At 52.0% G+C, this 12,500-nt stretch overlaps 1 protein-coding gene across 1 annotated transcript; it reads left to right on the top strand.

The window, feature by feature from the left end:
- Positions 1-6,964: 6,964 nt before the first annotated feature.
- On the top strand, positions 6,965-7,351 carry LOC311124773 (histone H2A; the record flags this gene model as incomplete). Its single annotated transcript, XM_084198873.1, has 1 exon — positions 6,965-7,351. The coding sequence occupies one exon, from the start codon at positions 6,965-6,967 to the stop codon at positions 7,349-7,351; it is 387 nt and encodes a 128-aa protein (XP_084054999.1).
- Between the last annotated feature and the right edge of the window lie 5,149 nt (positions 7,352-12,500).

Below are 12,500 nucleotides of genomic sequence, written 5' to 3'. Positions count from 1 at the left end.
TAGGGGAGCTATGCTCCTAGTGGTTTACCCTCTGCCCTAAGGCAGACGCAGCCTGAAACAAAATTATGCACACACCTACAGCCAATAGGAGTACAGGTGTCCCTATATAAGGAACCCCGTTCCCTCAATCTGCCTCCCATTATCTTCAGCGACTGGACTAGAGTGAAGAAGCCTAGAAGACTCAAGAAGAATTTCGTCGTTGACTGCCAGCCGTCAACGTCTTCTAAATGAGCACGCCAAGTTATCCACCCCCAAAGGCCCTTTTCAGGGCCCTATGCCGCTGTACCGCCATGGCTACTTCGGACCCCCACGACCTATGTTTCGTGTGCTTGGGACCGCTGCATGCCAAGGAAGGTCTCGGCAACCCTCCTAATTGCGCCTCCTGCGCTCTCCTTCCTATGAAGGAGAGAAAGCAGCGATGGACGTTTTTTAGAGAGGAGGTCCCTCTCGACGACGTAATGTCCGTGCTCGCCTCTGGATCAGAGGCATCAGCGGGCAGTGCTGAGTCAGGGGATGACGGGGAGAGCGCCGAGCCGGATGTCCCAATGGGGCAATCTGGAGCTCTGGCGCCAGCCTTTAAGACCCCCTTTCCTACGGAAAGCGTGAGGTCTGAGGGTTCCCTGTGCGGAGATGACATGAGCTCTGCCAGGTCAGAGGCTCTGTCCTTCGCGGCCGCCTCTCTGCGTTCGGACTTTCCCGGACTCATTGAGAGGGCGGCCACCCGACTGGAGATTGCGCTGCCCCCAGCTCCCCCTCCAATGGAGGTGGATTTGATGGAGGGCGGCCCCTACTCCGTGCCGAGAAGGGCGGCTGAGCCAATGGCTCCAGCCTTGCCCTCTCTGGGCAAATATGTCGAGGGCTCGTGGGGGGCACCTCTGGCGGCGCGTTCGCCGGCCAGAGTGTACACCCCATTCACCAGAGTGGCTGGATACGAGTGGGCAGCTAAGGGAATCCCTAGGCTCGAAGGCGCCATGACGGCGTACCTAGTGCCGGGTTCGAGTCCCTGGGCAGCCTCCAAGAAGGCCACCCTGCCAGCACAGAGGGACAGGTTCACAGCCCAATTGGCTGAGAAATCCTTCACGCTGGGAGCCCAGAGCGTTGCAGCGGCGAACAACATCGCCCTCCTCGCGGCCTCCCTGTCCCGTCTCACAACGGGCAGGTCAGAGTTGACCGGTGAGGAAGTGGAGGAGGCCTCCAGGATTTCTGGAGCCATACTCCACCTGACGCAAGCGGTGGCGATATGCGCGGGCAGGACCATGGCCACCTCGGTGGTTACTGAGCGGCACCTCTGGCTGTCCATGACGGCCATGAAGGAGACCGACAGGGCATCCTTGCTCAACGCCCCCGTCTCCAGCGAAGGGCTATTCGGCCTTGCTGTGAAGGACGCCACCGAACGCATCGCCAAATTGGACGAGGAGAGGAGGCACCTGGCCAAACATTTGCCACTGGCAATGAAGGCCAGCAGAGCCCCAACCAACCCAACCACCTCCAACGCCCCCAACAAGTCAGCTGGGAGGCGAAGGGCCAGGCGACAGGCGCACACCCAGAGCAGCGGGAGAGCGGGCTCGGCCCCTCCAGCAGCAACGGTGACGACGTCGGTCCCGCCAGAGAGAGAGGTCGTCCAGAGGCCAGCCTGGAAGCACCAGAAGGTGACTCAGAAAAGGCGGCACCTTTGACGAGGCGAGGGGGAGAGAGCAGATGACGGCCCGGCGCGTGACGCAGAGAGGCCTACTGTTCCCCCCCACCCCACTGTTCAGGGCGTGGAGGGCTGTTTTTATAACCATGTGAATAAAGAGATGATTCTCATTGACACTGTCAAAGAAGGACTTTTATTCCATAAGGTTAAGAACACTTCACGTTCTATGTCTCTCCCTCACCATCTTGAGTGTAGTTCAACCCACTTAGAGTGTGTAGCTGAGCGCGCTCAAGAGAGGAAAAGGGTAAGGGTAGCAAGGCACAGCCTTAGCTCACCTAATAAAGATCTCTTACTGCAGACTCCTAGGAGCTCTGCAGTAAAGGTCTCACATAGTAGGCAAATGCCTCTGTCCCAATGTGACATGAAGGCGCTGCCGTTTGCTGGGAATGACGCCTTGCTGCAGGCCAATGCCTCAGTCAACGCAGATCAGACCTGTGCGACGTTCACGGAGAGCGGGAATACCTCCAAGGTATGGACGCCTCCAAATTACTCTGAACGTATCAATGCCCATGGCTATGAGCGCAGCTCGCCACACATTGAGTGTGTCGCTGAGCAGCCGCCTAATACCAGTAAAGAAGCATTGTGGCGCCACCGTGTGGTGTCAGTCAGAGATCACACCTTTCAGGTTCTATTGAATTCTGTAAAGGATAGGTCTCATGTTAAGCGGCAGTCTCAGTCAGACAATGACATGATGACGCAATCGCTTTCCGGGCAGAGCGCTCTGTCTCAGGCCAGTACCTCAGACAGCGCAGTTCAGACCCGTGCTGCGTTCACGGAGGGCAAGATTACTGGAGTTACGGTCGTAACTAACGTATCAAAGCCCCCGACTCACCCAGAACGAGCTGATGTGTCCTCTCCCTTTCAAGGGGGGCCCACCTTGGGCTATTCCACCAACCCAGTGTTGGGGAATAGCGGCGGCAGGGGCCATAGAGGAATACAGGTCCTTCCTACTGGATGCACCACAGCTTCGTGCGCACCCGCTTTCCATGCATTGCTGGCAGTGGCGTCAAAGCTGTACCCTCTCACGCTGGCTAGAACAGACGTTAGAGAAGGGTTATGCCCTCCAATTCCGCCGAACCCCACCCCCGTTCAGGGGAGTGGTGGAAACGGTGATGAAAACGCCAGACAAAGTAGCCGCTCTGAAATCAGAGATTACGGAACTTTTGGCGAAGGAGGCGGTCACAGTAGTTCCCCGGGAGCAAAGGAACAAGGGGCTTTACTCGCCCTATTTCCTAGTGCCAAAAAAGACGGGGGGAGTGAGGCCGATTTTGGATTTACGCATTCTCAACGAGAGCATAACCAAACGGCCCTTCCGAATGCTGACGACAAAACGCCTACTGGAATGTGTTCAGAAGGGAGATTTTTGTACAAGCATAGACCTAAAGGACGCGTACTTTCATGTGCCGATACAATCGCGTCACAGAAAGTTTCTGCGGTTCGCCTTTCAAGGGGTGGCGTACGAGTTCACGAGGATGCCGTTTGGGTACGCCCTGGCACCTCGGACGTTTTCCAAATGTGTGGAGGCGGCATTGGAACCGCTGCGTCGTCAAGGGATAAGGCTATTAGCCTACCTAGACGACCTGTTGATTCTCGCCCCGTCAGCAGAGCTGGCGTTCACACACACGACACAGACAGTGATGCATCTCACGCGTCTGGGGTTTGCTGTGAATTGGAAAAAGAGCGCACCTTGGCCCAGTCATCAGATTGTCTACTTGGGACTACAGTTAGACACTGTTATGATGAGGGCGCGAATTTCGGACCCTCGAAGGGCAGCATTGTTGCTAGCCCTGAGGAAGTGTCGTCCGAATCACACAGTAACGGCGCTATCGATCATGTCACTTTTGGGTCTCATGTCGGCAGCCCACTCTGTGGTCCCGCTAGGGCTTCTGCACATGCGCAAAGCACAGCGGTGGTTCGCCCAACTAAGACTAGACCCAGTGCGTCAACGTCATCGGTTGGTGGTGGTTCCTCTCTCGCTAAGAGCAGACTTGGACTATTGGAGGAACCCGTGCGTTCTCACGCACGGAGTCCCGATGGGCAAGGTGTCATCCTACATTCCAGTGTTTACAGATGCCTCTCTGACTGGATGGGGAGGGACATGTCAGTCTCAAGCGATAGGAGGTGCATGGCCTCAATCAGGTCGTCACATCAACCTCCTAGAGTTGGAAACGGTGAGACTGGTCTTGACCCACTTCGCGTCTACCCTTCGGGGTCGCGATGTGCTGGTCTGGTCAGACAACCGAACCACAGTGGCTCACATAAACCGCCAGGGAGGGGTCAGGTCTCCTGCCCTTCATCGGGCGGCAGTGGAATTGTGGCTGTGGGCTCACAAGCACCTTCGCTCGTTGAGAGCAGCACACATTCCGGGCTACTTGAACGTAGGGGCAGACATCATGTCAAGAGGGGGTCCTCGAGACGACGAGTGGTGTCTGCACCCGGACATTGTTCTACAGATTTGGGAACAATTCGGGAGAGCCGAGGTGGACCTGTTCGCGTCACGTGTGAACGCGCAGTGTCCCCTATGGTTCTCTCTGAGGAACCAGGACGAACCGCCATTGGGAAGAGACGCATTCGCGCACTACCCGTGGCCGAGAGTTCTCCTGTATGCATTCCCTCCGCTGTCTTGCATTCTCCCACTGCTAGCCAGGGTGAGGTCAGAGGGGCTGTCAGTGATACTGATAGCGCCCGATCGCCCGGGGGCTCCGTGGTTTGCAGAGATGAGTCAGATGTTGATTGCGCCACCCTGGCCAATTCCACATCGACGAGACGCGTTGATTCAGGCGGGAGGCTCGATAGGGCAATGGCCCATAATCGGCCAACCACTGAAGGCTTGGTTCCTGAATGGGACAGGTTAAAGCGCCGTGGGTTGTCTGATGCAGTGATCAGAACAATACAGGGCGCAAGAGCCGGTTCCACTTGCAGGTTGTATACCAGCAGATGGAATGTTTTCTCACGATGGTGTGATACACAGGACGTGGACCCCATGAGCTGTCAGGTAGAGAGTGTGCTCTCATTCCTACAGTCTATGTTTGATAAGCAGAAATCGCCCTCCACTATTCGAGTGTTTGCAGCGGCAATTTCAGCTGGTCATGAAGGGTTTAACGGAAAAAGTGTGTTCACTCACCCGTTAGTGAAACGTTTCCTATTGGGAACGCGACGGCTTAGGCCAAGGCCTAGAGCTACGCTGCCCAAGTGGGATTTGGCATTGGTTCTCGAAGCGCTATGTAAGTCGCCGTTCGAGCCATTGAATCAAATACCCCTCAAGATGCTGTCTATCAAGACGGCGCTGTTGCTCGCCTTGACTACTGCTAAACGAGTCAGCGATTTGTGTGCACTGTCGACGAGACCCGACTGCCTAGCCATTAATGGCGATCTGAGCAGAGCGGTGTTACGTCCTAACCCGGCATTTGTGCCGAAGGTTATTAACAGTGCATATAGATCGCAGATCGTGGAATTGTGGGCTTTTCATCCCCCTCCTCACGGGGAGAGGAGTGAGGAAAAGCTTCACTGTCTGTGCCCAGTACGCGCTTTGGCGTGTTACGTTAGGCGCACAGAGGCGGTTAGGTCATCACCTCAGCTGTTTGTGTGTCACGGTGCGGCTGCATTGGGTAGACCACTTTCAAAACAGCGTTTGTCTCATTGGCTTTGTGAAGGCATTGAGACGGCGTACGAGGCGGCGGGGCAACAACCACCTCAGGGTATTAGAGCGCACTCCACTCGTGGAGTAGCAGCTTCTACTGCTCTTTTCAGAGGAACAGAGGTAGAGGATATTTGTAGAGCAGCGTCATGGTCGACACCGTCTCCTTTTATCCGTTTCTATCTGTTGGATATGTCTTCTAACTCTTTGGCTCGGTCGGTACTCAGCGTGGCTGAAGGGAGATCTTGAGCAGAACAGAGAAAGAAAGCAGGATTGTGAATAAGTTCATAAGTCCACTTTTATTAGAAGTAACATATTATGGACATGTTTTCTAACTCTTTTGTTCGATCGAATTTCAGCAGAGCTGAAAGGCGTTCTTGAGCTAGAAAGAGAGGACAGAGCAGGACCTTGGACAGGTTCCAATCAGGTCCGCTCTGGTTAGGAAGACTTATGTCAGGAATAAGCCTTTTAAACTCCAATCTCGATTGCACTCAGCACAGCTGAAGGAGAATCTTGAGGTAGAAGCAGGATGATAGACTGATCTCTATCAGGTCCGCTTTGGATGAAGAGCATATTCTGTGGCATGTCTCCTGGCTGACAGTGTCAGCATATAGAAACATGTACTGAGTGGACAGAATGTGAGGTCATCTATCTGAGGTTCAGTTTAGTATGACTGGTATATTTTGTTCCATAGAATATTGAGGCACGGCTATCTGCTAGTCAGATTAGCACGGCGTCTATTCTATTGATCTGCCCAACAGCCATTGACATTGTCATTGAGCTAGATGGGGCGGGTCTATAACCGATGACGCGGTATATTGTGACGCCTTGATGGGTTTTTAGTCGCAGTACTGCGGGAATTGGTTGCAGCCATTGCTGGGCTTGACCTTTGCATTTTTTAATGGGAAGTGTTAGGCTCGGCAGGGAGTACATTTTGGAGCGTTTCGCTCCGCCTTAAACCACTAGGAGCATAGCTCCCCTATGGGGCGGAGCTCCACGATATAGAACGACTAGTTACCGGAGTGTAACTCCAGTTCTATGAGTGGAGCGGAGCCCCATAGGACTTAAGGCCCTACCGACCCTCTCTAGTCTCGCTGAAGATAATATCTCGGGAGGCAGATTGAGGGAACGGGGTTCCTTATATAGGGACACCTGTACTCCTATTGGCTGTAGGTGTGTGCATAATTTTGTTTCAGGCTGCGTCTGCCTTAGGGCAGAGGGTAAACCACTAGGAGCATAGCTCCCCTATGGGGCTCCGCTCCACTCATAGAACTGGAGTTACACTCCGGTAACTAGTCGATTTCAAACTCAAGAGTGCACCCTCACCAGCTGTTTGTTTCCCATTTGGAGAGAAATAATGTGTGGATGTCATTTCGGACATTTTGGCGCTCACGCGAAATGACACAAAGTAACAAAGTCGGAGGGAAACAAAGTAGCCTCTCACTCGCTGCCTGTGGGTGGGAACCGGCTTAGGGCTGTCTGTCTGTCCATCTGTCTGTCCCTCGCTCCAATTGGATAAGGCCACACCGGCCCGGTGGCCAATCGTTGCCTCTTGTGGCGAGGTATATGTACGGCTCTCGAAGTGGCGAGCGGCTCATTCAGACTTTCTGTGACTTTCTCAAGCTACCAATATGAGCGGAAGAGGCAAAACCGGAGGCAAGGCCAGGGCGAAGGCAAAGACCCGTTCATCCCGTGCTGGCCTCCAGTTCCCCGTGGGCCGTGTGCACAGGCTGCTGCGCAAAGGCAACTACGCCGAGCGTGTGGGCGCTGGCGCACCAGTCTACCTGGCCGCCGTACTCGAGTACCTGACTGCTGAGATCCTGGAGTTGGCCGGCAACGCTGCCCGTGACAACAAGAAGACTCGTATCATCCCCCGTCACCTGCAACTGGCCGTCCGTAACGACGAGGAGCTGAACAAACTGCTCGGCGGTGTGACCATCGCTCAGGGTGGTGTGCTGCCCAACATCCAGGCAGTCCTACTCCCCAAGAAGACCGAGAAGGCAGTCAAAGCCAAGTAAATTCGCTACTGCGACTTCAACTTGACTACTCAACCCCCAAAGGCTCTTTTAAGAGCCAACCACCTAGCTCTCCAAAAGCGCAAAGTACCTTTCTATGACCGCAATACATTGAGTGGGTGTATACACAACTATTTCGACATTCTGTGCCCACATGAGGCCTTGCATGAACAACAACACCTACTTGGCCTCATTTGCCATAGCAGGCTAGCATTAGATGATACGTGCCTATAAGCTGTCACTCTTGACTTTGGCGACTATTATTGCGCGTAAAGGGCCGGCGGCGTCCTATTGCGCGCGCACCGGGAGTTTGAGTTTTGGAGAGGCCGGGCCTCCCGTCCAATGGCCAACGGAGGAGGCCTGCGAAACGGGCCAATCGGGGTGGTGGGGAGATGGTGTCCAATCAGCAGGCGCCACTGCCGGCTTTATAAACTTCACATAGGCATTTCGAGGCTATACTCCCGACTGTCAGAGCAGCGCCATGGCCAGAACCAAGCAAACCGCTCGCAAATCCACCGGTGGCAAAGCCCCCAGGAAGCAGCTCGCCACTAAGGCTGCTCGCAAGAGTGCCCCGGCCACCGGCGGTGTGAAGAAGCCTCACCGTTACAGGCCCGGCACCGTGGCTCTGAGAGAGATCCGTCGTTACCAGAAGTCCACTGAGCTACTCATCCGCAAGCTGCCCTTCCAGCGCCTGGTGCGAGAAATCGCCCAGGACTTCAAGACCGACCTGCGCTTCCAGAGCTCCGCCGTGATGGCCCTACAGGAGGCTAGCGAGGCTTACCTGGTCGGCCTGTTCGAGGACACCAACCTGTGCGCCATCCACGCCAAGCGGGTGACCATCATGCCCAAGGACATCCAGCTGGCCCGCCGTATTCGCGGAGAGCGCGCATAAATGAGGATGACCTGAACTCGAATATCCCCCAAAGGCTCTTTTAAGAGCCACCTCCATATTTCCATCAAAAAGGCACAATTGTTCCATGTATACACGCACCTCTACATTAGCCACCATGTATGTTGTTCACTAACACGTCTAAAAGCTACGTATTGCACCTTTTTAGTTGCCTGAAGTCTAGCTTCAATGTTTGTGTGTGTGTATATACACAACCATCTGGCATCATCCACTTCCTTTGAACTATATAGTAACACAGTAAAATGCTTTACAAAGGAGGGGAAAAAGAAACGAGTGATAATATAGGCCGAATAGTAACAAGAATTGTGTTCAGATGAATAATTGACACTATTAGTTGTGTGTAATAATAGCCTTGCATGCAGTCCAGAAAAAACATTGCATGCCAACTTACTTTGAAAGTCCCATGTTGCAGTGCTGCTGAGAGACTCATGCAGAGGCCCAAACTTTACAATGGAGCACGGAGGCCATCTTGTGGTTAAATGTGGGTACTGCACCTCATGGTGAGTCCCTTTCAGCATTTGCTCTTTAGGCCAGCGTTTCCCAAACGCGGTCCTGGGGTCCACAAGGGGTGCGCGTTTTGCGTTTTGCCCTAGCACTCCACAACTGATTCTAATACTCCCAGCTTGATGATGATGAGTTGATTATTTGAATCAGCTGTGTAGTGCTAGGGCAAAAACTCCCAAAATGTGGCCCGAGTTTGGGAAACCCTGCTTTAGGCTAATACTAGCCTATTAGGATGACTTGGTTCGATCGCTTTAATGGCAACTGCTGAACTCTGGTTTCACTAATTACTTGTCCCAGGTCACCATTATGAATCCAATAGCAAAACAAATGTTTCAAAATAGCTCAATAGTGAAAAAAGGCCAGGAAATGATGGGTTCTCAGCAATATTTCACCAACAACCAATCACTATTCACGCATAGACATTAGGATCATCAACAAATATTCCTAAGTCATACTACAAAAGGGTTGTAACGAAATGGATTTGTCTGTTCAATGCAAGTTCAACGTCAAAGAAAAAGTGCATCACCACAACAAACGTGTCTTTAGATACACTGTAAAAAATGACTTTGTGGAATGTACTCAAGCTATTACAGTCAACAAAAGCACACGTCATATTGTTGAGTAGATCTTTTTGCTTGTTTTTATGAGTAGATAAGCTTGAGTAAGTTGAGTTGATGTGGTCCAATACATTGAGTAAAGATGATAGAGACGTAAAAAGGATTATATTACGTTGATTCGACTCAAATAGACATTGTGTTATTTTACCTGAATGATTCATCCTATTATGTATTTAGACCAACTTACTTTGGATTCACTCAATCACATCCCTTAAGAGAAAAGGTATCCGGACACCGGGAATCCATTTATTTAAACATCAACGGTTTGCAAAACATCTGTTATTATGAGTTGACAAATTACGTAATTGCAATCAACACTGCAGGTAAATCATGATTGCTGCAGGTAGGCAACACCGTAGAAATAGGAACTACAACACTAACAACAAGTGACATTTACTCCTGATGTAATAAATAAATATAAATAAATAATTGGTCATTTAGCAGACGCTCTTATCCAGAGCGACTTACAGGAGCAAATAGGGTTAAGTGCCTTGCTCAAGGGCACATCGACAGATTTTTCACCTAGTCGGCTCGGGGATTAGAACCAGCGACCTTTCGGTTACTGGCACAATGCTCTTAACCACTAAGCTACCTGACTGACCTGTTGCAACCTCTACAACCACTGTGCTTATTATTTGACCCTGCTGGTCATCTATGAACGTTTGAACATCTTGGAGAAAAATGTGTGAAACCACTGCCTATATGAGGAGCTGTCGTTGTTTGTTTTATTACCACATACTTATGGAAATTGCACCGGTTGAGAGATGATGGCTCTCTTGTGCCTACGGTGAAGGGTACTTCTGATCCAGCAGGTGGTGCTAAGATCCCTCCCTATATGACTTGAATGATGAGTTGATTTATTCCTTATAGCTCCTAATGATTTTAAGGCCAGTGTTGGCAAACATTACTTGTGCTCCAGCAGGTGGCCATGACATCCCTCCCTATATGACTTGACTGACCAGTTAGTTGATGGACTCCTTATAGCTCCTAAATTTAATGATTTTAAGGCCAGTGTTGGCAAACATGACTTCTGCTCCAGCAGGTGGCCATGAAATCCCCCCCTATATGACTTGACTGACCAGGTAGTTGATGGACTCCTTATAGCTCTTAATGATCTCAAGTGTCTGTGTTTTTATGTGGTTAGGAGTTTTGCTCACTGCGTGTCCCCCTTCCATTTCAGTGTTTCCCAACTCCAGCGGTAGAGTAGGCTACCCCCAACAGGACCCATTTTTCTTGTAGGCCTGGACAGCCACAGCTGATTGAACAACCTGTCACCTAAATTACCAAGTCCTCAATGAGTAGAATCAGGTGCAACAACAACAACAACAACAACAACAACAACAACAATATGAGGAGAGGGACACAGTGTACTAGCTGATCTCCCAGTTGTCACAGTTTGGCCTTGTGTTCCACATAGCCTATATCAGTATTTGAGTATGTTTCCCGCGCACGTTAGTTGCTTTCACGTCATCTTTGAAATCGCTCCTCCCTAGTCCCCTAGAACGAGCGCCCTCCCCTTTGCAACGCCTCCGAACATATAACAGAGGCGCGCTTTCTGTGCCGCCGGCCTCAATCAGGTCGACCAAACGCAGATAATAGCGCACCGCGCACCGGCGCTGAAATCATTCATTCACTTGAACTCAACTAGCGAACACACCATGTCCGGAAGAGGCAAAGGCGGCAAGGGACTCGGAAAAGGAGGCGCCAAGCGTCACCGCAAAGTTCTCCGCGATAACATCCAGGGAATCACCAAACCCGCTATCCGCCGTCTGGCTCGCCGCGGCGGCGTGAAGCGTATTTCCGGTCTGATCTACGAGGAGACCCGCGGTGTCCTGAAGGTGTTCCTGGAGAACGTGATCCGTGACGCAGTCACCTACACCGAGCACGCCAAGAGGAAGACCGTTACCGCCATGGACGTGGTCTACGCTCTGAAACGTCAGGGACGCACCCTGTACGGTTTCGGCGGTTAAACCCACTCTCTTCGGAACCTCAACACCCCGACTCGAACCCAAAGGCTCTTTTAAGAGCCACCCACATCCGCTTAAAATGGGCCCATTCCATGTAGTGTTATATATAACAACAAATGTTTAGTATGCAATTTAGTAAGAAAGTATGAGCCACTTCGAGTGGACAGGGAGTATTAATTAGAGGATTCTAATGTCCCGTCCACTTTTGGCGCACAGAGGGAGGCCTATATCTGACAGTGGCAAAGTGTAAGAACGTTATTATTTTGGGTCAAGCAATAGTGGAATTTGGACAACATAAAGCCACCACGAGTCGGTAGACGTGGCTCGAAAAGAGGGGGACAGCGCGCACACACACACACACACAGTCCAAAATGGGAGCCCTATGTCTGACGGTGCCAAAGTGGGCAATTCTATCACCAGCATTATTTGGCACAACAATCGTGCCATTTGGACACCTATTAAAGCCCCCCTTTTGAAACACACAATTCCCCATCGGTCACAGAGCATAGGCTATAGAGAGGAGGGAGGGAGGGAGGGAGGGAGGGAGGGAGGGAGGGAGGGAGGGAGGGAGCAAGCAAGCAGGGGAGTGTCTACGGCCGCTGACTTTGCTTAGCTTCCTCTTCATAAGACGGGTAAGCGCCCTTCACCCCCTCATTCGTTTCTGAGAAGCAACGAGACATCATCATGCCCGAGCCAGCAAAGTCAGCGCCCAAGAAGGGCTCCAAGAAAGCCGTCACCAAGACCGCAGGGAAGGGCGGCAAGAAGCGCAGAAAGTCCAGGAAGGAGAGTTACGCCATCTACGTGTACAAAGTCCTGAAGCAGGTCCACCCCGACACCGGCATCTCCTCCAAGGCCATGGGAATCATGAACTCCTTCGTGAACGACATCTTCGAGCGTATCGCCGGAGAGTCCTCTCGCCTGGCCCACTACAACAAGCGTTCTACCATCACCTCCAGGGAGATCCAGACCGCGGTGCGCCTGCTGCTCCCCGGTGAACTTGCCAAACACGCCGTGTCCGAGGGCACCAAGGCCGTAACCAAGTACACCAGCTCCAAGTAAACAGCGCATTTGGACTGCTCTACTAACCCAAAGGCTCTTTTAAGAGCCACCCACTCTGTCAGTAAAAAAAGCAATTCCATCGCCACCGAATGAAT

The sequence above is a fragment of the Coregonus lavaretus genome, assembly GCF_964263955.1.
Source record: "Coregonus lavaretus genome assembly, contig: HAP1_SCAFFOLD_497, whole genome shotgun sequence".
Lineage (NCBI taxonomy): Eukaryota > Metazoa > Chordata > Actinopteri > Salmoniformes > Salmonidae > Coregonus > Coregonus lavaretus.
Note: the sequence above shows the minus strand (reverse complement) of the source record. Positions and strands in the feature narration are given on the sequence as shown.